This window comes from Mobula hypostoma, chromosome 12 (genome assembly GCF_963921235.1).
Source record: "Mobula hypostoma chromosome 12, sMobHyp1.1, whole genome shotgun sequence".
Classification (NCBI taxonomy): Eukaryota; Metazoa; Chordata; class Chondrichthyes; order Myliobatiformes; family Myliobatidae; genus Mobula; species Mobula hypostoma.
Window position 1 is genome coordinate 84,656,411 of NC_086108.1, and position 27,477 is coordinate 84,683,887.

General features: G+C 38.9%; 1 protein-coding gene across 4 annotated transcripts in view; it reads right to left on the reverse strand.

Annotated features, from left to right (window-relative positions):
- Positions 1-27,477, reverse strand: part of LOC134354972 (lysine-specific demethylase 4A-like) — a 98,361-nt gene that overhangs the window by 34,033 nt on the left and 36,851 nt on the right. For all 4 annotated transcript variants that reach the window (XM_063064551.1, XM_063064553.1, XM_063064552.1 and 1 more), the window contains exons 8-14: positions 27,316-27,453; positions 25,907-26,178; positions 21,810-22,015; positions 20,540-20,823; positions 18,921-19,044; positions 15,432-15,610; positions 11,946-12,162 (exon numbers count right to left, since the gene is read on the reverse strand). In XM_063064551.1, coding sequence (XP_062920621.1) covers positions 11,946-12,162; positions 15,432-15,610; positions 18,921-19,044; positions 20,540-20,823; positions 21,810-22,015; positions 25,907-26,178; positions 27,316-27,453 — 1,420 coding nt within the window. The remainder of the gene's footprint in view (positions 1-11,945; positions 12,163-15,431; positions 15,611-18,920; positions 19,045-20,539; positions 20,824-21,809; positions 22,016-25,906; positions 26,179-27,315; positions 27,454-27,477) is intronic.

Sequence of the window (27,477 nt, forward strand, 5' to 3'; positions counted from 1 at the left end):
GCTTGTCGTAGGCCAAGCACTCCATATGATCAAAAATATACCATCTGTACCATGAAGCATGGTGGTGGCACCATCATGCTGTGGGGATGCCTCACTGCAGCAGGCCCTGGAAGGTTTGTGAAGATAGAGAGCAAAATGAATACAGCAAAATACTGGGAAAACCTGGAGGAAAACATGATGCAGTCTGCAAAAGAACTCGGCCTGAAACGTCGACTGCGCCTCTTCCTATAGATGCTGCTTGGCCTGCTGCGTTCACCAGCAACTTTGATGTATGTTGCTTGAATTTCCAGCATCTGCAGAATTCCTGTTGTTTGAGCCTTGGCATGTGATTTGTTTTCCAGCAAGACAATGACCCCAAGCATAAAGCCAAAGCTACACAGGAATGGCTTCAAAACAACAAAGTTAATGTTCCAGAGTGGCCCAGTCAGAGTCTAGACCGCAATCCAATTGAGAATTTGTGGCTGGACTTAGAAAGGGCTGTTAACTCACAATCCCCATGCAATCTGAAGAGCTTGAGTAGTTTTGTACAGAAGAATGAGGAGAAATTGCAATGTCCAGATATGCAAAGCTGATAGGACAGATATCCACAAAGATTCAAGGCTGTAATTGCTGCCAAAGGTGCATCTACTAAATACTGACTTGAAAGGGGCCAGTAATTATGCAACTAATTATTGTGTGCTTTATATTTGTAATTAATTTAGATCACTTTGTAGAGATCCATTTTCACTTTGACACAGAAGTATCTTTTTTGATCAACGTCAAAAAAAATTAAATCCACTGAGATTCAATGTTGTAAAACAATAAAGCATGAGAGCCTTCAAAGGGGAGTGAATACATTTTACAGGGTGTGTGTGTATAGTTTTTTTCTCTATTTATTTATCACATATTTCATTGTACTGCTGCCATAAAGTTAACAAACTTCATGCCATATGTTGATGATATTAAATCTGATTCTGATGTATAGCGAGAGCAGAAAAGGGGGAAAGATAGTGTTGTATCCAATTACTATGAAATAAATCGGGATCAAATATAACAGTGGAGGAGGCAGCCATTTGGTCTTTTGAGTTCACATCAAATTTTTGAAAGGGCAATGTAGCCAGTCCCATTACCCTGTCATTTTTCCATAAATCTGCATATTATTTTCCAGTCAAGGATCAATACAGTTCCCTTTTCACAGTAAACACACTATGGGGCAATGAATGGCAGGTTTCAACTTTTCTAAACAAATGTCCTTTTTTCAGTTACCTAAATTGTACCCTGTTTTTCAACCCTTCCACTAACTGGAACTGGAACTGTTTTGCATCAACTGTTTACGTGAGCACTTTTACCCTATCTTCCTTTCGTGTTCTGTACAAGGAGAACAATTGGAGTTTGTGCAGACCGATGCTTCTAACATATCCAATGCTGAACCATTCCAATACAGGCAAAACTTGGCACTTCAAGGCTGTCACATCCTTCCGAAAACAGATTTGATTATTATTCAGGTAATATTCCAGCTCTGACAAAATTGGAGATAATTTCTTATGAAGCTTCAAACTAACCTCAATATCAAAGCGCAAAAACTATAATAAAAGCAGTTTGAAGTTAGATCAAGTAGCATACTTGGACAGTGAAGTACAGTTAACAGTTCTGGTCAACCACCTTTTATCAGAACTCTCAGCTCTGACAAAAGATCTTCAACCTGAAACAGTTAAAACCATAAAGTCCTGATGAAGGGTCTCGGCCCGAAACGTCGACTGTAACTCTTCCAATAGATGCTGCCTTGCCTGCTGTTTCCACCAGCATTTTGGGTGTGTTGCTTGCATTTCCAGCATCTGCAGATTTCCTCGTGTTTGCGTTTTTAAAAACTATAAGCTAAAGGAGCAGAATTAGGCCATTCAGCCCATTGAGTCCATCCTGACTCATTTATTATCACTGTGGAGTCCACTTTCCTGCCCTCTCCCCATAACCTCTGACACCTGACTAATCAACAACCCATCAACGGCTGCTTAAAGTATACTCAATGACTTGACCTCCACAGCTGTTTGTGGCAACAAATTCCACAGATTCACTACCCTCTAGCTAAAGAAATTCCACCTCATGTCTGTTCGAAATGGATGTCCCCCTATCTTGAGGCTGTGCCCTCTGGTCTGTGACTTACCCACCACAGGAAACATCCTTTCCGTATCAACTCTATCTAAACCTTTTAGTATTCAATAGGTTTCAATGAGATCTCCCCTCATTCTTCTCAACTCCAGATTAACCCTTTCCTTCCTGGAATCATTCTGCTGAACCACCTCTGTACCCTGTCCAATGGCAGAAAATCTTTTCCTAGATATGGAGCTCAAAGTTGCTCACAATATTCCAAGTCCAGTCTGACCAATACCTTAAGCAGCCTCAGCATTATAGTCTTGCTCTTATATTCTAGTCCTCTCAAAATGAATGCTAACATTGCATTTGCCTTCCTTACCACCAACTCAACCTGCAAGTTAACCTTTAGAGAACCCTATACAAGGACTCCCAAGTCCCTTTGCACCTTTAATTTTTCAATTTTCTTCCATTTAGAAAATAGACCACACCTTCATTCCTTCTACCAGAGTGCATGACCATATACTTCCTTACACTATAAACCATCTGTCATTTCTTTGCCCATGCTTCTGATCTGTCTGCAGCCTCCTTGCTTCCTCAACACCACCTGCCCCTCTACCTATCTTCACATCATCTACAAACTTGGCCACAAAGCCATCAATTCCATCTTCCAAATCACTGGCATATAATGTAAAAAGAGGTGGTCCCAACACCGACCCCTATGGAACACCACTAGTCCCTGGCAGCCTACCAAAAAAGGTTCCCTTTATTCCCATTCCATGACTCCTGCCAATCAGACAATATTCTATCCAATGCTGGTATCTTTCCTATAATATCATGGCCTCTTACCTTGTCAAATGCCTTCTGAAAAATCTAAGTACACAAAATCCAACAATTCACCTTTGTCTCTCCTGCTTTCTCTTTCCTCAAAGAATTCCAACAGATCAGTCAGGCTGACCAGGGCCATTTTATCATGTGTCTCCAAGTACCCTGAAACCGCATTCTTAATAATGGACTCCAACATCTTCCCAACCAGTGAGGTCAGGCTAGCTGGCCTATAATTTCGTTTCTTCTGCTTCCCTCCCTTCTTAAAGAGTGGAGTGATATTTATAATTTTCCAGTCCTCCAAAACCATTCCAGCATCCAGTGATACTTGAAAGATCATTATTAATGCCTCCACAATCTCTTCAGCTACCTTCTTCAGAACCCTGTGATGTCGTCCCTCTGGTCCAGGTGACTAATCAACATTCAGCTTCCCAAGCACTTTCTCCTTAGTAACAGCATCTACACTCACTTCTGCCCAGACTGTGTCATATTTCTGGTGTACTGCTTTTGCCTTCCACTGTGGAAGACTGACACAAAATTCTTAAGTTCACCTGCCTTTTCTTTGACCCCCACTATTGCCTCTCCAGTGTCATTTTTCAGTGGTCCAATATCAACTTTAACCTTTCCACTAATCTGTGCTATATTATGTGCCCTCCCTTTTCCTTTTCTGCCACAGTTGCTTCATCCTCCCTTTACGATACTTCACCTTTGGGATGTATCTATCCTGCGCCTACTGAATTGCCCCAGAAACTCCATCCATTGCTGTTGTCATTATCCCTGCTAGTGTCCTTCCAAACAACTTTGGCCAGCTCCTCTCTCATGCCTCTGTAATTCCCTTTACTCCACTGTAATACTGATACATCTGACCTTACTGCACAGTCCTGATGAAGGGTCTCAGCCCGAAACATCGACTGTTTATTCTTTTCCATAGATTCTGCCTGACCTGCTGAGTTCCTCCAGCATTTTGTGTCTATTGCCCTATCATCTGTCTGTCCTTCCTCAAAGTCTCACTACACTCTACTGCCTCATCCTCAGCCACATCACTCCAGGTGTCTCTTTCACACCCCACAGGTTAGTCCCGTTTTTCCAGCTTTCTACCTATACCCAACTCCCTTTTCCTACCAATGTCTTAAGTGCCAATTTGTACCATGACTTCGAGTTGCTCACACTCCCCCTTTAGAATGCTTGGACCCGATCTGAGACATCCCTGAAACAGGCACTTGGGAAGCAACATATTATCCAGGTGTCTCTTTCACACCCACAGAATCTACTGTCTGTTCTACTAATTATGGAATCCCCCATTACCACTGCACGTCTCTTTCCCCACCTCACTCTCTTCAGAGCCGGAGACCTGGTTGCTGCAGCTTCCTCCAGTGGATTGCTCCACCACCCCCAAAACCCCAACAGTATCCAAAATGATATACTTATTATTGACGGGAACAGCCAGAGGAGTACTTCTACACTGGCTGTCTATTCCCTTTCCCTCTCCTAATAGTTACCCAGCTACCCAACTCCTATAACTTGGGGTTGACTACCTTCCTGTAACTCCTATATATCACCTAATTTTCCTGTAAGAGCCAAAGGTCATTGATCTGCAGCTCCAGTTCCTTAACATGGTCTCTAAAGGAGCTGCAGCTGGATGTTCTTCATGTAAATGTACTTTTGAGAGAGACCGGAGGGCTCCCAGGGTGTCCACCTCTAAAACAAAGAACATATCACATATCTCAATGCACTAGCTATGTATTAATATACAAAGAAAGAAAAATCTTACCAGAAACTTACTTAGAATATCTGCCTTCTTTTTACTGGTTCAAATAAAACTCACTCCCGATGAGACTTGTTTTTTTTTTCAAATGGCTCCTGGCCTGCAATGACTTCTCTCTCTCTCACTCACTAATTCAAATGAAAGTTAACTAAACTTTCTCACCACAGATGTTACTTAACTTGCAGAAACACATTTCACATGGATATAATTTTCTTTCATTGCAAATGCATTATATTTTAACCAACTGTAACTACTTCCATTAAATTATTTTCCCGCTCAGACATCTAATTGCTCAGCTTTAGGCCAAATCAACTTTCAACCTCAGATTTTGTTGCAGCCAGATAATTAAGGAAAATAAAAACAAGAACATTTATACTTAATCAGTAGTTGCCTCAGGTTACAATCTGGAACAATATTTAGGGGAAAATTATCACATCAGAAGAGTATTTTTACAGCATGTGATCTTGCGAACGCTAGACGACATAAATGTCAAAAGTGCCTTAACGTAAAATTTCTTTCTTTCTTTTTAAATCTTTTTATTGAGTAAGTATACAAAAAAGGTAATCCATATAAACATTAATACAATGTTAAAGTATAATAAAATTCCAAAAGATAACAATACCAAAAAGAAAATACTACAAACAATGTAATTTAAGCATAAGAAACCAAGATAACATAATAGTATACTAGATTTTATATATATCAATGGAAAAAAAAGAAAAAAAAAAAACCCCCAAAAAAAACCCACCGTGCAACTAACTAAAAGCAAAGCAAAGCAATGGGCTAACTTGAAACCAAACAGAGTTAAACTTAAAATCACGTCCTCATCCCGACCTCCATTAAAACAGTGAAAAAAGAACAAGAAGGGTAAATATTACATTAAATGAAAATATCGAATAAAAGGTCCCCAAATCTGTTCAAATTTAAATGAAGAATCATAAAGGTTACTTCTAATTTTCTCCAGATTCAAACATAAAATCGTCTGAGAAAACCAAAAAAAGGTAGTTGGAGCATTAAGCTCTTTCCAATGTTGTAAAATACATCTTTTCGCCATCAAAGTAAGAAATGCAATCATTCTACGGGCTGAAGGGGAAAGATTACTAGAAATTTTAGGTAGTCCAAAGATAGCAGTAATAGGGTGAGGAGAGATATCTATATTTAATACCTTAGAAATAATATTGAAAATATCTCTCCAAAAAGTTTCCAAAGTAGGGCAAGACCAAAACATATGAGTTAAAGAGGCTATCTGCCCCGAACATCTATCACAGAAAGGATTAATATGCGTGTAAAAACGCGCTAACTTATCTTTGGACATATGTGCTCTATGAACCACTTTAAATTGAATTAGGGAATGTTTAGCACAAATAGAGGAAGTATTAACTAATTGTAAAATCTGCCCCCAATCATCCACAGAGATGGTAAGCCCCAATTCCTGTTCCCAATCTACCCTAATCTTATCAAATGGAGCTTTCCTAAGTTTCATAATAATATTATAAATCATAGCCGATGCACCTTTCTGACATGGATTAAGGTTAATTATCGAATCTAAAATATATATAGGAGGAAGCATTGGAAAGGAAGAAAGTATAGTACTTAAGAAATTTCTAACTTGTAAATATCTAAAAAAATGTATTCTTGATAAGTTATATTTATTAGATAATTGTTCAAAAGACATAAGGGAACCATCTAAAAATAAATCCAAAAACCGTAAAATACCCTTAGTCTTCCAAGTTTGAAAAGCGCGATCCGTAAAAGAGGGAGGAAAAAATATGTTACCTAAAATAGGAATCGCTAACCCGAATTGATTAAGATCAAAAAATTTTCTGAATTGAAACCAAATACGCAAAGCATATTTAACGATCGGGTTAGAGACCTGCTTAAGGCGTTTCGAATCAAAGGGAAGAGATGAACCTAAAATAGAACCAAGTGTATAACCCTGAACAGATTGTAATTCCAATGCTACCCATTTAGGAATAGATAGTATGTCCCGGTCAAGTAACCAAAATTTCATATGTCGAATATTAATAGCCCAATAATAAAATCTAAAGTTAGGTAATGCTAAACCTCCATCTCTCTTAGCTTTCTGTAAATGTATTTTACCCAGTCTCGGATTCTTATTCTGCCAAATAAATGAAGAAATTTTAGAGTCGACTTTATCAAAAAAAGATTTAGGAACGAAAATTGGTAATGCCTGAAACACATATAAAAATTTTGGCAAAAAAAACATCTTAACTGCATTAATACGACCAATCAAAGTTAAATATAAGGGAAACCATTTAGATGAAAGTTGAGTAATATGGTCTATTAATGGTAAAAAGTTAGTCTTAAATAAATCTTTATGTTTACAAGTAATTTTAATCCCAAGATATGAAAGGTAATTATTAATCAATTTAAATGGAAATTTATAATATAAGGGAAGATGTTTATTAATCGGAAAAAGTTCACTCTTACTAAGATTTAATTTATAACCTGAGAAAAGACCAAATTGTGCTAATAACTCTAAAACAGCAGGAATAGATCTCTCAGGATTAGAAATATATAAAAGTAAATCATCAGCATAGAGTGATAATTTATGGAACTTTAATCCCCGAGTTATCCCAGTAATATTTGAAGATTCTCGAATAGCAATTGCAAGAGGTTCTAATGCAATATCAAATAATAGGGGACTAAGAGGACAGCCTTGTCGAGTACCACGAAAGAGAGGAAAAAAAGGTGAGTTTAAAGAGTTAGTACGAACCGAGGCTACAGGGGAGTGATATAACAGTTTAATCCAGGATATAAATTTCAAGCTAAAATTAAACATTTCAAGCACCTTAAATAAATAAGGCCATTCTACTCTATCAAAAGCTTTCTCGGCATCTAAAGAAATAACACACTCAGGAACATTTTGTGAGGGAGTATAAACGATATTTAACAATGTACGAATATTATAAAAAGAGTAACGACCTTTAATAAAACCCGTTTGGTCTTCCGAAATAATAGAAGGAAGTACTTTTTCTAGTCTATTTGCTAATAACTTAGAAAAAACTTTAGAATCAACATTTAATAAAGATATTGGTCTATAAGATGCACATTGAGCAGGGTCTTTATCCTTCTTTAGTATTAAAGAAATTGATGCTCTATTAAAAGATTCCGGAAGTTTACCAAGTTTCAAAGAAGCCTCAAAAACCTTATAGAGCCAAGGAATCAATAAAGAAGCAAAACATTTATAAAATTCAACGGTAAACCCATCAGGGCCAGGAGCTTTCCCCAGATTCATAGAAAAAATAACATTCTTAATCTCATCCATTGTAATGGAAGTATCTAATAAAGAAGACATATCCTGTGAAATCTGAGGGAAGTCTAACTTATCTAAAAAATCATTCATATATTTAGAATCTCGAGGAGACTCTGATTGATATAAAGAAGAATAGAAATCACAAAAGGTTTGATTAATCCCCACATGATCCAATATCAATCGATCATTTTGGTTATAAATCTGATTGATTTGAGATTTAACATAATTAGATTTCAATTGATTAGCCAGCAGCTTGCCAATTTTATCACTATGAACATAAAAATCACTTCTTGTTTTCTTTAATTGGTTTACAATCGAGGACGAGAGTAGTAAACTGTGTTCCATTTGAAGTTCAGTTCTTTGTTTGTATAGCTCCTCAGAAGGAGCCATAACATATTTCTTATCAATTTCTTTAATCTTGTCCACAATTGCCATCTCCTCCTGCTTCTGTTTCTTCCTCAAAGCAACGGAATACGAAATAATCTGACCCCGAATATGGGCTTTAAAAGTGTCCCAAAGAGTGTTAACCGAAATATCTTCTGTATGGTTAATTGTAAAAAAAAGCTCAATCTGTTCATTCATAAAATTAACAAAGTCCGAGTCCTGAAGCAACAGCGAATTAAAACGCCATTGTCTATTGTTTGGTATATTGGCCATAATTTTAATAGAAAGCTTAAGTGGAGCATGATCCGAAATGGTTATAGAATCATAATCACATTTAATCACTGAAGGAATGAGACGAGAGTCAATAAAAAAATAATCAATTCTTGAATAGGAATGATGAACATGTGAAAAAAAGGAAAAATCTTTTTCCTGAGGATGCAGAAAACGCCAAATGTCCGTCGACCCAGAATCAGAAAGAAAAAAATTAATCAAATTTGCAGATTTATTAGGTAAAGTCCGTAAAGGAGCCGAACGGTCCAAAGCTGGAGATAAACAGGTATTAAGATCTCCGCCCCAAATCAATGAAAACTCGTTCAAATTCGGAAACTGATCAAACAATGATTTATAAAATTCCGGACAATCCATATTAGGAGCATAAACATTAACCAAAACTACTTTTTTATTAAATAGTAAACCACTAACCAATAAAAATCTACCATTCGGATCAGAGATAATATCCTGTTGTATAAAAGTAACTGAGGAATCTATAAAAATAGAGACGCCTCGAATCTTAGCATTGGAGTTCGAATGAAATTGTTGTCCCTTCCAGAATTTGAAAAAACGTAGTCTGTCCCCCCTCCGTACATGGGTCTCTTGTAAAAATAAAATTTGTGCTTTAAGTCTCCGGAACACTTTAAAAACTTTTTTTCTTTTAATAGGATGATTAAGACCATTAGTATTCCAGGAGACAAAATTAATAATAGACTCCATAAATCCTAAAATCAACCCACAACAAGGAGGATTGACAATAGGCGTGACCCACAAACCCGGAGAGGAAACAGAACATACAAAAGATACCGGGGAAAAGGACGCAACCAGTACTTCAATAATGTATATAGCCCAAAGAAAAACAAACTAAAACGTGAAGCCCCTCCCACCACCCCCCACCCCAAGACCCCAAGGCAAAATCTAAAGCAGACCCGCCAGAAAGAAGCAAGCGCTAAAACTACCCCCATGACTTCCGGTATACGCTCCCTAAAAAAAAGGTATAAATATGAAAAGGATCAGCTAATTGTAAAACAGTAAAAAAATAAGTAAAAAAAAAGTTAGCTCAATTAGAATACACACAGAACAGAACAAAAGCCGGAAAATATATATTAAAAAAAACCACAATAAACCTCAAACTCATGAATAGACACAGCAACAAAAAAAAAATAGGATTATTAACATAAAGTGATTATAAAAAGCAAAACAGAATAAAATTTAAAAAAAAACTACAAAATTTAAGGCCGCACAGGAAATACGTAAGATGACAAAAGGGAAGTAACCACCCAGAATCCCCTGGGAAAAGAAAGAAATGACGCAGTTAAAAAGAAAGTTTAGCAGCCATATTAAGAAATCAAAAGTAAACTTTTCTGCCCAAATAGGGCACAGAAAAGTTAAAACCAACCAATTCACAGCCTCCGATCAACGGAGAAAATTAAAAAAAAAGGCAATTAAGATGTTGAAGATGAAAGTTGATCCAGATAACTCTGGGCATCCGATGGAGAATCAAAAAAACGAAGGGCTCCATCTAACATGCGAATCCTTAGACGTGCAGGGTACAGCAGCGCTGGTCTTAAATCCATCTTATAGAATTCCGACATCACGGATCTGTAACGGACCCGTTGGTCCCAGATTGGTTTACTGAAATCTTCCACGAATCGGAACTTAAGATCCGAAAAATCAATGAAACCTTTAGATCGAGCGAATCGAAACAGTCTCTCCTTGTCTTGAAAGTAATGAAAACGTAAAATAACATGCCTAGGTCTATCTGACCTAGACGAGTATGATGGGATTCTGTGAACACGATCCAGTAGCGGTGGTTGGTCAGGAAATACAGTAGGGAATGCATCTTTTAAAAGTTGAGAGAAATATTTCATGGGGTTGTTAGCTTCAACGGCTTCTCTCACGCCGATCATTCTTAAATTCTGCCGTCGCATTCTAGATTCCAAGTCAGAGTTTTTAAAAGTCAAAAAGTCAAGTTTCTTCTTCATTACATTAATTGTTTCTTCGATTTTCCCCATCTTAAGCTCACTTTGTTGCGCGAATTTTTGAAGATCAGATATAGCCGACTGATGTTCCGCAATACATGTTTGCATCTTATCAATTAAATCGGCAATTTTCTGGAAATTAGTTGAGATTTCCGCATGAATCAGATCTTTAACAAAGCCTGCAATTTCCGTACGAATCATCTCCCTAACAGAGGTTGAAATTTCCCTCTGAATTAACTCCGATATCGCTTTCAAAGTCACCGGTGATTCAGTCGGAGGGAGATCCGTAGCTTTCGGTTTAGCCGAAGGTTTACCATCCTTGCCGTTTTTCCCGTTCTTAGACATAGCAGATCTAAGTATCATCCAATTGTCAGAGAGTTCAGTTTAATTCAAAGTATTATAAAAATTGATGCCTTAATGGTTAATTAAAGTATAGCTGACCATAGAGTAAAAAAACTCAGAGGTAATGGAGCGAGTCAAGAACGCGACTTCACTCCATGAGCGCTACCGGAAGTCCCCAACGTAAAATTTCTATGCGGCATTTTACACATTAAAGATGGAATATTTGAACATTAGTTAAATCCTTGGTACTACAGTTCCTTGCAGTGTTAATTACAAACTGACATTCGCCTAGTATGTCTCTAACCCACAAAGAAAAATGACAGTTGTGCAGATAAACAGAGTCCAGGTTGTGGATCATTCAAATACCTGCACAGCTTCTTAGACAAGTGAAAACTATTTGTCAAAGCATGAGATTCAAAAAACGAGTTGTCTTTTTCATATGTCAAACAGAAAAATTCTTGATTAAATCTAAATGACATTTTCCATGCTTGTGGCCACTATATTCCCATATCCCCAATGTACAAAACATAAAACTTCAATTTTTTTCCTATTATTTGTAAGAAAGAATTCAATATCGTCCAATTCCCCACAGCTAGGTCATTTTGGCACAACAAATGCATAGTATTCATGAAGTAAAAATTAAATTCCCAATCTCCAGGATGCCTCCACTGCAAATCACTGTTTTCACAAAGGGAACAAAAATCTTTGGGAACAGCCCTGGAAGAATTCTAGCTTTAGTTAAAAGCAATTATAAAAATATTCAATAAGCAAAAATCTCAAGTTTAATGTGCATAGTCATGATTCATCAACTGATCTATATAAAATCAAGCTAAAGCAGCTTCTGTACACTTGCAGTTCCTCCATAACTGATGAAATACTTGAAAGGTTTTTCCTGTGGCAATACTCAGCAATGAATAAAAAAAATTTGATGGTCACGGAGATGTACATATTATTTGTAGTTTGCAGATAACTTTCCAGCTCTCATACAAAGCTTCCTTTTTTATACCACAAAAAGAGCCAATCCAACACTTACTTGCGTGAACACATACACAGCACTTTGCACATGTAATCAGGGTGCTTGTTCCATCTTCCTCAATGTACGATGTGGGAAGGCTGAGATCAACATGGTCACTTCCCGATGTGAAGCACATCTCCGGAACCAAAGGCTTAGTTTTCGCTTTGTTTCTGAGTATGCTTGCATCCAAATGTTGGGTTTTGTTTCTGAAAGTATGACTCTCCTGACAGTCTACCTATTGAAAGAAAACAGAAGAAATGGTAGATAAGGGGGAAAAAAAAATAAAGAGTTAATTGCATTAAAACATTTAATCAGAATCCAAAGGACTTTTTTTGCTGCCATGGTCAACAAGAAAATAGCAACTATCAAAGTTTCAAGAGCAGATATTTGGCAATGTTACATTAAATCACTGAATTTGCTGGAATCAATGCAAATGTTAAAAGATCATAAATGGAAACTGTTCTATCAGCAATTCTTATGGTAATAAAAAATTGTATTCATCAGTTAAAATAGCTTAAGCTATCAAATGGTATTATTTGCTAAAACAGCAAACTGTGAGTACATGATACTTTTTTAAACCATAAATGATGCATGCTTCATTATGCCACAACATATTTCAGAAATTTTATAATCAACTCACAAAAAGTAAAGTTGAAGAAAATTGCCTGAAAAACTCATTAAACACAATTCAGGTGATCATGCAATCGTCTCAACGCAAGTTTCCTCAAAATGGAAATATTCCAGCAAGAAAATGCAACTGACCCCCAAAACATTACATTGATAATGCTCCACATAACAAGATCTCTTTGCTATTTTCTATGGAATAGGACAGATATAACTGAAAACAAGGAGAAAAATTCTTTAAAAACACAGGAGAACTATTCTAGAAGACCTACTAAAAATAGAATACAATACTGAAACCATTGTTCTTCAGTTATAGAGGGCATTGGTAAAAGTACATCCAGTTAAAGGCCAATTATCAACATGCAGCAGCAAGCAACACACACAGAATGCTGGAGGAACTCAGCAGGCCAGGCAACATCTACGGAAAAGAGTACAGTCGCCGTTTCAGTCCGAGACCATTCATCAGGGCCCTTCGTGCAGCATCAATCTGTGCACTCAAAGCTTAAAGCTGCTGTAGAGGGATCTATTTCAAAAGAGATAAAGACTAGTTTCCGCTGGTGATGTTTCAATGAATACTATTTGTCAAAGGAAATCCCAATATTTCATATAGCCATATGAATAGAGGAGGCCATAGCTTTTTGAATCTGCTCTGGCATTTAATAAGACGAATACCATGGTTGATCTGCTGGTAACCACACACCCTCCTCTTCCGACCCCTTCATCTGCATGTCTACCAAGAACCTATCTACTTCTGCCTTGAAAATGCTCAGATGTTGCTTCCACTATCTTTGAGAAGTTCAAGAGTCATGATCTCTCAAACAAACTGCACCTCATGCCGTAAATGGATTGCTTTAAAAAAAAACCAAGTAACCTTTCTAAATTCTGTCACACAAGAAAACATCTTTTCCACATCCAAGATCACCTTACTATTTGAAATGCCATTGGTTACGAGCGTAGCCTGTCCAACCTTGCCTGAAGACATCCACACATTCCAGCTATTAAGTCTCACTCAGTGAAGGTTTACTATTTCCAGCATTATTAAGATCCTTTCTCAAATAAGGACACCAGTAGGATAACAGTATTCCAGATGAACCTCCTGTCTATAACTGAAGAATAAGACCACCCACCTACCACGACATTTATAATTTCCTGTCAACACCCATGTATACATAGTCTGGCACTCAATGTCACTTTATGTACAATCATTCTATGTGTATAAGCTACCCTTACGTACTTAAATTTATTGTTTTTTTTAAAGATTGTTCTCTATGGTTATTTTGTTTTTTTTAAAAATGGTACCTCGGATTCACAGTAAGAATCATTTTGCTCTCCTTTAGATTTGTGTACTGAAGAACGACAATCTTGAATCTTTCTTAATTTGTTCTACTTAGCATTCTTCAAATAATACAGTAATACAATCTCCCCCCCAACTCAAAGCTCTGCAAACAATTTATATTGAATGCTTTTTTTATTTCTATTCCCTGACAAAATCAACAACTGCACATCTTTTCTCCATCATATTCCATCTGCCAGGTTTCTGCCTTCTCACTCAACCCATTGCCTATGTAACCTTCTTCGGTTACCACCCATCTGTATCATAACAAGTTTAGCAGCTCATTCCTGCTATCAGTTGAGACTCAATGGGCAGGGAACTTTTTTCCCCAAATACCTTACTGTTCCTGTCAATACTTAATAACATTCAATAGATATACAAAGATAAGAAATTTCATAAAACTGAAGAATATTTTAAAGGCTGGGGGGAGGAGAAGATGGTGGTGCGACGCAGCAGCCACTCCGGTGAAATGATATCTGTTATCTGTCAGGTAGGGTGCCGTGCACAATCGTGATTTGATGGAGTCAGACACGAGAGCATGGAGGAACATCTGGAGAAACTTCTGAAATGCCTGTTTCGCTGCCGCTGCTACTGTGTGATCCAGAATCTCCAGAGGGGAAGGCCCCGAGTCCTCGGCTTTGCTTGTTGCTTGGCAGCCCGGACGGGGTCGAAGCACTCGGCAGAGATGGTGCTCGGGGTTGGAGGTTCAAAGTTTTCGGACAGACTCAGAGTCGGCTGTGGTCGGGTGCTTCTAATGCATCGGCAGTTGTCAGCACCTGGAGGTTTATGGCAGGGGGAGTTTCTCCCTTTTGCCACCTGCTATTGGGACTATCGGAAGTTGATCGGAACTTTGAGACCTTTTTTTTTTACCATGTCCATGGTCTGTTCTTTTATCAAATTATGGTATTGCTTTGCACTGCTATAACTATATGTTATAATTATGTGGTCTTGTCAGTGTTAGTCTTCGGTTTCCTTTTTTTTGTGATATCACTCTGGAAGAACATTGTATCATTTCTTAATGCATGCATTTCTAAATGACAATAAACGAGGACTGAGTGTCCTCATAATCTAAAAAAAAATCTAAAGAATAGCCAAAATGCAAAGGCAGACTATTATTAATGGAAAAAGTACTTCGCAGTGACTGATTCTTTACACCAAATTGCCAGCAGAGGGGGGAAAACAGTCACACAGAAACTCCCCACATCTTATCAACTGAGAAATTATGGGTTTGTACATTCATTCAAGAGTATTTCACAAATTTATAGTAAACAGAGAATCAATCACTGCAATGACACTCTTTTCCAATGGTGATACAACAGTGGCCTTTATCTAAAAAATACTTTACAACAACTTGAAAACATCTCACAAATTTAGAACCATTACTTTTTGCATAATCCATGGTCGTTTTTCAAACTTAAATTTGAGGAACTCTCAATTTTCCAATAAAACTAGTTATAATCTTCTATTTTCCAGTGTTAAATCTTTATGATAAAAGGAATCTATAATCTGAATCAAACACTGGAGAGGAAATGAAAAAATATTCCAACCTGGTTTAACTGGAAGAGGGCACAAATGGAACAGTGTGGTACTAGCTGTGCCAATGTACTGTTGTACTCTCGTTCTGCGAGAAAGTTCTGGGGACGATTTTGCCAAAGATGAGCAAGTGGTTTAGCCCACGGTTCTGACTCCATTGGGTCATCTTCTACTGCCAACAGGTCTGGCATTTCTGTCACAAAAGGTTAACATCAAGTTAAAATCCACTAAACAGGTTTTGAATTTTAAAAAGTACAAATCAAATACTTTTGACAATCTGATATCCCGAAGGCTTTCCTTGCTATTATTTCTTCCACCTCCCAATCATTCTCCAATTAGTTCCTAGTTTGAAGACAGAATAAAATATTAATGGTAAGACTCTTGGCAGTGTGGAGGATCAACGAGATCTTGGGGTCTGTATCCATAGGACACTCAAAGCTGCTGCGCAGGTTGACAATGTTGTTAAGAAGCCACATGTGGTGTCAGCCTTTGTCAACCAAGGGACTGAGTTCAAGAGCCGTGAGATAATGTTACAACTATATAAGACCTTAATTAGACCCCACTTGGAGTAATGTATTTAGTTCTGGTCACCTTACTACTATAGTGATGTGGATACTATAGAGAGAGTGCAGAGGAGACTTACAAGGACATTGCCTAGGTTGGAGAGTTTACCTTATGACAATAGGTTGAGTGAACTTGGCCTTTCCTCCTTGGAGTGACGGAAGATGAGAGGTGACCTTATTGCGGTGTACAAGATGATGAGAGGCATTGATCATGTGAAGGCTTTTTCCCCGGACTGAAATGGCTAACACAAGGGGGCATAGTTTTAAGGTGCTAGGAAGTAGATACAAAGAGGATGTCAGAGGTAGGTGCTTCACACAGAGAGTGGTGGGTGCACAGAATGCACTGCCAGTGAAGGTGACAGAGGCGGATACAATAGGATCTTTTAAGAGACTCTTAGATAGGTACCTGGAGCTTAGAAGAATAGAGGGCTTTGCGGTAGGGTAATTCTTGGCAGTTTCATGAGTAGGTTACATGGTTGGCACAACATTGTGGGCCAAGGGACCTGTAATGTGTTGTGGATTTCTATGCTTCACCTCCTAACTTGCACGTTATAATCAGAACTCATGGAAAGTTTCACATAACCAATTTTCCAGGTTGTCCCATCAAAAATGGCCAGTCCAAGGAAAGGTCAACCTACAGTGTTAAATCCATTTCTCTCCACAGATGCCGGCCTGATCTGCTGAGTTTAAGGCCTAATTTGTTGGGTATTTTAGAGGATCTCTCCTGGGTCCAGCCCATACCTACCATTACAAAGCAACTCTAACTTCTTAGAAGTTTACAAAGATTCACCATGCCATCTAAAACTTTTACAAACTTCTATAGATATGCAGTGGAGAGTATAATGATTGGTTGCATTTTGGTCTAGTATGGAAATACCGATGACATTGAAAGGAAAAGCAAGCGCAAAGTAGTGGATACAGTCCAGTCTATCACAGGTAAAGCCCTCCCCAGCACTGAGTTCATCTACAAGAAGTGCTGTTGGAAGAAAGCAGCATCCATGATCCAAACTATGCTCTTTTCCTGTTGCTGCCATCAGGAAGGAGGTATAGGAGCCTCAGGACCCACACCACCAGGATCAGGAAGAGCTATTACCCCTCATCTCTCAGGCTCTTGAACCAGAGGGGACAACTTCACTCATCTTAACACTGAGTTGTTCCCACAACCTATGGACTCACTTTCGAGGCCTCTATCTCATGTTCTTGCAATTGATAGCTTATTTATGATTACTTTGTTTCTTTTTTTTACTTTTTGCATTTGCACATATGTTGTCCTTTGTACACTGGTTGTTGTGTGCACATTTTTATTGATTCTATTGTGTTCCTATATATTTCCTGTGAATGCCCACAAGAAAATGAATCTCAGGGTAGGACAATAGATAGTGATATACATGTACTTCGATAATAAATTTATTTTGAACTTTGAATTACCACCATTACTTGTTTTTACTTTAAGAATCTGGAAACTACAGGCTTTTATAACTTAACAGTTCCAACATCACTTTTCCTCCCCTCTTTCATACTTGTATCTCCTCCAGATTATCCACCTACAAATAAGACCAGGAGCAGAATTAGGCCATTTGCCCATCAAGTCTGCTCTGCCATTCCATTATGGCTGATTCATTATCCCTCTCAACCCCAAAAATTAGAACCTTTGATCGTCTCCTAGCTGGCACCACTGTTTACATCACGCTCCCATTTCCCACCCCATCACAGACATTCCTTTTATTTAATATATCCTACCCCTACTACGCAATTTAAAACATACTCACTTTCCAGCAATAACCTGCTGGGGAATCTCAGCAGGTAAGCAGCAGCAGTAGAGAGGAAAAGGAATGGTTGACAGAGTAGTCCTGCATTGCCAGTCCCATTCTCCTCTTTATACTGGGCAGCTTCCCTTTCAGTCCTAATTCTGGGGTTTTAACCAAAAACACTGACAATTCTTCCACCTCTCCCACCAATGCTGCCTGCCTCACCAATTCGGATAAAAAATTATCAATCCATAATGCTAAAGTTATGTTTGTACAAAACTAAATTTACAGTTCATATTTTGGTACTAACGAGCATAAGGCAACATGAAAGATCAAACAATGGCAAGAAGTTAAAATTTTAAGTTTCTTGGTAACAAGTATAATTGTTTCTGTTACTGAATCTTAGAGTACAAATTAGTCTAATGCAGAACCTCTTCCCTCACCACCATTCAAGACCCCAAACAGTCCATTCAGCAAGTCTGTCATGTTCCTCAATTGTATCTGCTGCTTCCAGCGTGGCCTTCTCTACATTGGTGAGACCCGACAGAGATCGGGGGAACACTTTATTCATTACCTGCGCAAGATCTCCCAGTGCTAGCCATTTCAATTCAGCTTTCCATTCCCTATCTGACATGTCTATCCATGCCCTCCTCTACTGCCACAAGGAGGAGCAACACCTCATATTCTTTCTGGGTACTCACCAACCTGATGGAATAAACATCGATTTCTCCAACTTTTGGTAATTTAAACTAACCCCTCTCCTCTCTTTTTCCTTTATCCATTCTGGTTACCTTTTCTCCCCATTTTCTTCTCTCCACTTCCCCACAAACTCCCACTGGCTCCCCTCCTCCTTCCCTATCTTCCACTGTTCTCTATTAGATTCCTTCTTCAGCCCTTTATCTCTTTCACCTAACCCCTCCCAGCTTCTTATTTCACCCACCCACCTACCTCACCTGGTCTCATCTAGCATTTGCTAGATTGTACTTCTCCTCCACTACCTTATTCTGGCTTCTACCCCCTTCCTTTCCTGTCACGATGAAGGGCTTGGCCTGAAACATTGACTATTTATCCTCCTCCATAGATGCTGCCTGACTTAGAGTTCCTCCAACATTTTGTGGGTGTTGCTCAAATTCCAAAGACATGCTTTCACAGCAAAGCCATTTGATTGAGACTGCTAACCCTTTTTACAAACCTTCATCACTGACACAGTCCTTTACAACAGCAAGGGGATGGTGCCGTGGTGGTTTACTGAGAGGCTGACGTCGACTTTTTGCCTTCTTCTTGGATTTCATTTCCTTCATATATTGCTCTGCCATCTAGGAAATGAAGAAATGTGGAATTGTAACATTTCCTCAATTCAGAAGGTTATATAGCAGCTGGAAAACCAGAACATTTTGGTAACAAGTATAATAATTATGTTTGTCAACATGTCCTTTTTTTGCAAGTCTTCAGTTGGCAAATAATTTAAACAAAATTCAAATGGAAAACCCATGGAATTATGGAAATGGGGTCACAATGTGGCAAGAATCCTGGCATTCAATCCATCTTCAGAGATACACTGGTATCTTTCAGAAAGAATCCAACAAGTGCTAATGATTATATGCATTTTATAACATAGAGTGAAGGGACAAAGGACAAAAGCATTCAGCACACCAGATCCAAGCTGATATTTTGCATTCCAGAAGGTTCCTCCAAATACACTCATCCAACTTCTCCACATTTCTCCCCCATTCCTTTCCCTAGCTTCCCTCAAGATGTTGAGGTGACAAGTAGGTACAATTTGATAGCTCCACATTAGCAAATTAAGCAGAAAAGGCTCGGTCTGAATTCCATACTGGATTTATCAGAGTATTTTTGTACCACTAACTGTTAACTCTGATTTCTACAAAGTAAACATCTTTTCGAAATTATTCCCAAACTTCCCTAAATTTTCAAATCCTTCCACGATGTTTTCTTGCAAAAGTAGTTCATGCAGTAGTTCATCCATCGCAAAATAAGAAGATAGCTTTCCAGTTCCAGTATCGCCTTAGTTGCAGCTGTCTAAAAACTACCTAGGAAACTGATTTTCATACAAGGCCAGAAGTATGCACAAAATTGAGAACTTGGTATATTCAAGATCAATTGAACTTAAAAAAATCAACCCTCCAAAAATAGACAATGATTTACTTACTATTTTTGTTGATATTTTTACCTTCAGCTCCACTGCCGTACAGATTTGATGGCACCTAGAGCAGGCATTTCAGCTGATATTAACACCCAAGATGATTTATTATTTGGACTCAGTTGTGCAATTGGGTTATGCAAATATCACAAGTTGGTCCAAATGGTGTTCCAGAATTGATCCTTCTAGGCAACTATTTCTTGTTCTTTCTGGCAAAAAGTAACTACATATTTTCTTAACCTATTTTTAAACTAAATTCTAAACTTTATCTATATTAAAAATATTCTATATTTTTAAGGATTAGATTATAACCCTTTGAAAGAAGAATAAAAGGTTGAATATACATATAACATTCCAAAAACATTACCCAATGAAAACACTATCACCTGGAACAACATTCATAAAAAGGACTCACACTTATTCTGTGGGTCTTTTGAAAAGTTAATCAATTTAAAAATAACTGTTTACACAGATTACTTCAACCTAACATTGATTCACTCAATGGATTCTTGAGTAATTTGCTCTCCAAAAAACCAAGTTCTCAAAAATATGAGTCAGTTTGATGCACATAATTTTGGGTTAATTGCTCAAGATTTAGAGCATAAGTGAAGTGCAATCAAGTAGTATGAAATTACTACATCTATGATTACCTCTGCAAGGTCTTGTTCATTGAGACTAGTTCCAACATTGGTTTTAGCTGGTTCACCCCAATCTGGACTATTATCAGAGTCTTCAGCAGCACTCTCTTGACTTGAGCTCTGACTGCTTGTGGTTTCGGAATCAGATGAGCTGGAGTCTGAGGATTTCACAGAAGCGGAAGTACTTTGAGAATGAACCGCCACAGAGAAGTTTAACACAGTGACAGCGGTGTCTGCTGAGGACAAAGTTGGCTTCAGTCTCAGCTTCTCCTCTTGTGAAGCATTTTCAACTTTAACTGTGGCAGATTCAAATTAAATGCATTACTAATAAAAATGTGATAAAGATGAAAGGAACACAAGAATAAAAAAACTGCACAGGTTCTACAAATGTGATATAAAAACCAAACCTTCACAGACCATGGAGATATGATGGAATTTAAAATAGTGATGTGTGAAATAACAATGCATCATTAGGTATGATCATGTCAGGGCAAGGGAGTGAATCACAAGTACCAATATTTACATTTCTCATCATTGGAGGTAAAACTCACACCCTGGCCATTTACCAAGGAGCATTAACAGGAAGAACACCTCAACCTTGCCAATGAAGGGTATATAGGAAATGTTAAGAGTAGAAATGGGGAGCTGAGACTTGGGGACGAAATAGATGAACAATAAAAGAGAACAGGCCAAGTTGCTCTCAAGACCTTGGAAAAGCTACCTGGGCTGGGCTGAAAACTTCAAATACTAGGAAGCCTGTGCATCAATGTTAAAATTGAACTTCCATTTAAAAGCTGTTTATGTCTACAGCATTGGGAATTTTGCACTCACACATCCCTTCCCATTTTAACACCCAATTCATTTTATCCTAGCACTGGAGTGTAATATTTATAGAGATGTTTGTACAGGACATAAATGGCCTTTTTAGCCCACAATGCTAACTGCAGCTCTATTTCTGCCTTTCTATTCTAATCCCACTTACCCACACTAGATCAGTATCCTTCTACGCACTGCCTATTTAATCTACCTCCAACATCTTCTCTGGCTGTGAGTTTCAGGCCTCAACCACCACTTAAATAACCCACACCCCTCAAAACCCCTTTAACACTTATTCTCTCACATTGAACCTCTGCCCACACATTTTTGATATCCTTACCATGGGAGAAAAATTCTAACTACCCTAAATTGTCCCTCATAATTCAAGAAACAAAACAGGAAGATTATATATTTTTTCCTTTAATAACACACACAGCAACAGGAAAGGATACCATGAATATTTTACCTGAAATATTAGGACTGGCATCACTAGTTTTAAGTTCACAGTATTCCTCTTCCTTTTGCTGCTTCCCTTTATACTCTTCACTATTACCATGTACTACAGGATTAACGGCGTCATCGTCTTTGAGGATCGTAGCATTATCATTCATCTCTTCTGGCAACTCCAGACAAACCTTGTGTCTCTTTGTTCCTATTCGATGTTTTATTGGGCTGGAAATGAAAAAAACTGTTTATTATGCAAAAAACACTATTAAAATGCCTACTCTCATCAACAAAAGCACGAAGCAGCTCTTCACTCAATAGCATTTCCTCACTTTTCCCACACCACCTGGCCCCTTTCCTCCACTGAGATACATAATACAGTGGTTTTTTTAACTATTTTATCCAGCAGAAAGCAAATTCCCCAAAATTCTGATACCACATTTTATGGTTATTACCAAATCTGTACTAACAACAGTGAGCAGAATTAATTAATAGATTTTGCCAACATTTGTTCAATCAAATAAAACAGGAAAGTATTTCAAGAAGACAGCTATTATATAGATGACTTGGCTACCTCTGGGGAAAAAAAAACAAAATATGGAAAAATTCGAAGTATTCAGAGATCTAAAGTGTCTCTTCACATTGCCATTCCATCCTATAAAGTTTTTTTCCCCTATTGTTGAAATTGCAGTGTTGAAATAATTTCAAGCTTGTACCAGAGCATTCCTGCAGAGAGGTCTAATACCCTACCATTTCCTAAAAAGCACCAAAGGCACAATATGGTAAATATTTCAAAATTTGTATGGATTAAAAAAAATATTTAACCTTTGCTTCAGGGGAAGTAACTCTTATCTTCAGCTACTGCCCAATATGCTAAATGTGCTCAGTTAAGAAGAAAGTAATTCCAGCTCAGAATAATAATTTCAAACAAGATGGTGTCGCAAACAGCGGCCATACCAACTTTACAGTGTACTACTGATTTCTGCAATTTCCATCCCATTTCTTTTTAAAATGCTAATAATCACATTAGATATGATCGACTGACTTTTCTGAACATTGGGAAGACGGCATTTACCCGCAATGTCCCGCCTTTTCTACACTGGGAACCTCTGTTTACATGATCCACGGGAGGCTTATTTATTACACCACTCTTACCTCGTAACATGGTGCTGAAGGCAAGAGAGAAGGGCCGGCATCCTGGTGAGGTTGAGACGGCATGCTAATTGGCCGCCGTTCCCTAATGTACTCCTGGCTACCGCTCCGTTACTGGACAACAAGCTGTGCGAACTGAGAGCCAGAATCTCCTATCAGCGGGAAACAAAGGAGTGTAACATTTTGTGCTTCGTGGAAACCTGGTTGACAGAGGAGATACTGGATCATGCCATCAAGTCCTCTGGGTGCTCCCTGTTCCAGGCAGATAAGTCTAAAAACCTCTTTGGAAGAGCAAAGGTGGGGTATCCTTCACAGTCAATAATGCTTGGTGCAACCCCCGAAATGTTCATGCCCTCAAATCCTTTTGTTCCTCAGATCTGGAGTACCTTGTGCTGCTGTGTAGACTTTATTGGCTGCCTAGGGAGTCCACTGTTGTTATTATCACAGCTGTGTATATTCCGCCACAGACTGATACTGACCTGGCTCGGCTCTCAAGGAACTGTACGAAACCATCAGCACCCTGGAGACTCTACACCCGGAGGCTGCTTTCATCGTCGCCGGAGACTTTAATTGAGCGTCCCTGACTAAAGTCTCTCCAAAGTTTTGTCAACACATCCAGGTGAGTAAACGGAGATAGTATACTCAAACAACAGGAATTCTGCAGATGCTGGAAATTCAAGCAACATACATCAAGGTTGCTGGTGAACGCAGCAGGCCAAGCAGCATCTATAGGAAGAGGCGCAGTCGACGTTTCAGGCCGAGACCCTTCGTCAGGACTAATATAAGATAGTATCCTCGACCACTGCTACTTTCCCTTTTGCAGTGCTTACAAAGTGCTCCACCATCCACCGCTTGGAAAGTCTGATCACTCCTTCATCCTGCCTCTGGACACTTACAGGCAGAAGTTGAAACAAGAGGCGATCATAGTTAAAACGTTCCACTGTTGGACTGACCAATCAGTCTCCATGCTACAGGACTGCTTTGATGATGTCAACTGGAATATCTTCCGTGATGAAGATATATCCGAGTTCATGGAAGGGGTCACAAGCTTCATCCAGAAGGACAGAGGATGTTGTCCACCCTCCCCCCCTAAAAAAAAATCGGTCAGGGTCTATCCAAACCAGAAACCCTGGATCAACAGCTCCGTGCACGCTGCACTTACAGCATGAGACAGAGCATTCACTGCTGGTAACCACCAGGAACTCAAGAAATGCAGCTATGATCTACACTAAGTCATCAAGGCAGCAAAACGACAATACAGGAACAAGTTCCAGACATAACTCTCCACCAACAACACCCACAGCCTATGGCAAAGTGTACACACCATCAGAGACTTCAAAGCTAAATGCAGCGGTGCCACTAACATTACTGCCTCTCTCCCAGACAAGCTAAATTGTTTTTACACTTGGTTCGATGCCACCAAAAATGAGTCCCCGAGGAGAGCTGCCGATGTGACCTGCACCGTGGCCATCTCTGATGCTGAAGTACGCAGGTGCTTCCAACGAGCGGACAGCCACAGGGCTGTGGGACCGGACAGCATCTCTGTGCGGATACTCGAAAAGTGCACCGCACAACCAGCTGGCATGTCTGCAGACATTTTAATCTCTCCCTCTCCCAGTGTAAAGTGCCCTCCTGCTTCAAAACATCCACCACTGTCCCTCTACCTAAAAAGACCCAGGTAACATATCTGAACAACTGGTGTCCTGTCACACAACTCAATAATAAGCAAACGCTTTGAGAGGCTGGTCAAGGACTACATCTGCAGCATGCTACCGCCCACACTGGACCCCGTACAATTCACCTACCGACACAACCGATCGACAGATGACACAATAGCCACAGTTCTTCACACCATTCTTACACACCCGGAGAAGAGGGATGCTGATGTGAGAATGCTGTTCTTGGGACTACAGTCCAACATTCAACACCATAATTCCCTCCAGGCTTGACAAGAAGCTCAGAGACCTTGGCCTTCAAGTCCAAGACCAACTGCCTTGTGCAGTTGGTCTTGGACTTAGTGTCAGATCGCTGGAAGGTGGTAAGAGTGGGCTCCCTCACCTCTGTCCCTCAGGACTGTGTCTTACTCCTTTATTCTCTGTATACCTATGACTGTGTTGCCACCCACAGCTCCAATCTCCTAATTAAATTTGCTGACAACACGACACTGATTGGCCTAATCTCAAATAGTAACAAGGCAGCCTTACAGAGAGGAGGTCATCACTCTGACACAGTGGTGTCAAGAAAACACTTCTCTCTCAATGTTGCAAAAACAAAGGAGCTAGTTGTGGACCACAGGAAGAATGGAGACAGGGTAACCCCTATTGACATCAATGGATCTGGGGTTGAGAGGGTGAACAGCTCTAAGTTCCTCGGTATACACATTACTGAGGACTTCACTTGGTCTGTACATACTGGCTATGTGGTGAAAAAAGCACAATAGCTCCTCCTTCACCTCAGATGGCTGAATAAGTTTGGCATGAGTCTCCAAATCCTTAGGACTTTCTACAGAGGCACAATTGCGAGCAGCCTGACTGGCTGTATCACTGCCTGGTATGGGAACTGTATTTCCCTCAATCGCAGGACTCTGAAAGAGTGCTGCAGACAGCCCAGCACATCTGTGGATGTGAACTTCCCACTATTCAGGACATTTACAGCGACAGGTGCGTAAAAAGGGCCTGAAGGATCATTGGGGTCACCCCAACGACAAACTGTTCCAACTGCTACCATCCAGGAAACGGTACTGCAGCATTAAAGCCAGGACCAACAGGCTCCAGGGACAGCTTCTTCCACCAGGCCAGACTGATTAATTTACGCACTTATATTTCTAAGCTATATTGTCAGTTCTGTTGTACGTCTTAATGCACATACTATTTATTACAAATTACTATAATTTGCACATTGTACATTCAGAGACGTAACAAAGATTTTTACTCATGTTTGCGAATGATGTAAGAAATAGAGTCTTACCTTTTTGTTTCAGCCATGTCTTTTTGTGTGACGCACACTTTTCTTTCAGTTTTATTCACTTCTATTTCAGCTGCATCAGCATCCTGGTCATTCAAACTCTTTGTGGCTGCATTCTTTAATCCCTCATAAAATTCAACTGCTTCTCGAGTGGCTTGTGTGTGGTCAATAAAAGTTGTGTCTTTACCCACTTTCCACAACTTGTATCTTTCAGGCTGAAACTTGCGCACAAAAACATCCATTGAAATCTTTACCATATCCTTCCTGCATGAGCACTGGAGAAAACATTCATAATTAGAATCTTTCCTTTGAAAAGCCGTCTAGCACAAGATAATTTTTCAATTGAAGTAAAATTTAGCGCTGTAATGCTTTGTGTTTTTTTTTTGAAAATAAATAAAGCATTTGATGCACAGTTTAATTAGGTACACCTTTGGCAGAAAGCATGGTGAGACACCAGAGTTTTTGGTATTTTACATATAACATACTAAAAAAATCAGTCAGGTTACTTAGAAAAAATAGTAGTTCGAAAGTATTTTATTGCTAACTATAACAGTTTCAAATCAATTACCATTTATATATTATGCTTTGTATTACAAGCTCACTTTTAGAAATTTAATATTTGACACAGAATTAGTGAATTAAAAATAAAATCTTCATAGTCATTTTGTTCCATTAATACTGCTTACTACTACTGTTCCACTAAATATTTGTTGAGCTTGAACAAGGGGCTCTGACCTGAAGCATTCCAAGGCCAGATAAGCCTTGAAATTATTGAATGGTGGTGCAAGCTCGATGGGCCAGATGGTCTACTCCTGCTCCTATTTCTTACATTCTTGTTAACTCTTCCTCTTAGTAAAGATGCTTTTTCCAGGATTTCTTTGTATTTCAGATTTCCAACAGTTTTAGACACACAGGTTTTTATTTTCCAGCTCTCATTTTCATGGAGATTTCATTAATAATAAACTTACACCCAAAAAAGCTGGATACACTATTGGATCTCATCTTGAGCCTTTACAAAAGAACTTCACAAAATGGTTATAATTTATGTATTTTTCCCCAAAATAAAATCAAGACGAAGACAAATTTGGCAATTGAACTTCACTGTTGTACTTCAAAGTGGGATTACTGAAGAGCAGTAACAGTGAGACAGAGCACCCCCACCCCCCAATACACTACACTATATATTCCTTCTGAGGCAAGTGTTTAATGAAACTCTGTTCCAGTTCAGTTACTATTTTCTAGCTCTTAAGATAATAAAAATAGTGGAAGACTGCAGATTAATAGTTACCCTAATATTAGGAGCTGCATAACAATATTTTAATTTGTTTTCTCTACCTAACCCAAGCAAGAGCTCTAATAAAAACTTTTATTTTAATGTTGCCCTCAAGAACCAGAAAAATACAAGCACGTACCAAGACAGCATGCTTCCCGTAATCTATCCATCGAAGCGACGCAAAGTTTGTAGATTCAGCGCAGTTAAAACCATGATTAAAGCCTGCGTGGTAACCATAGGGGAATGTGATCATGAAATCCCCTGCCTCCTGGGTCACCTATGAATTAATAAAGACTGATTA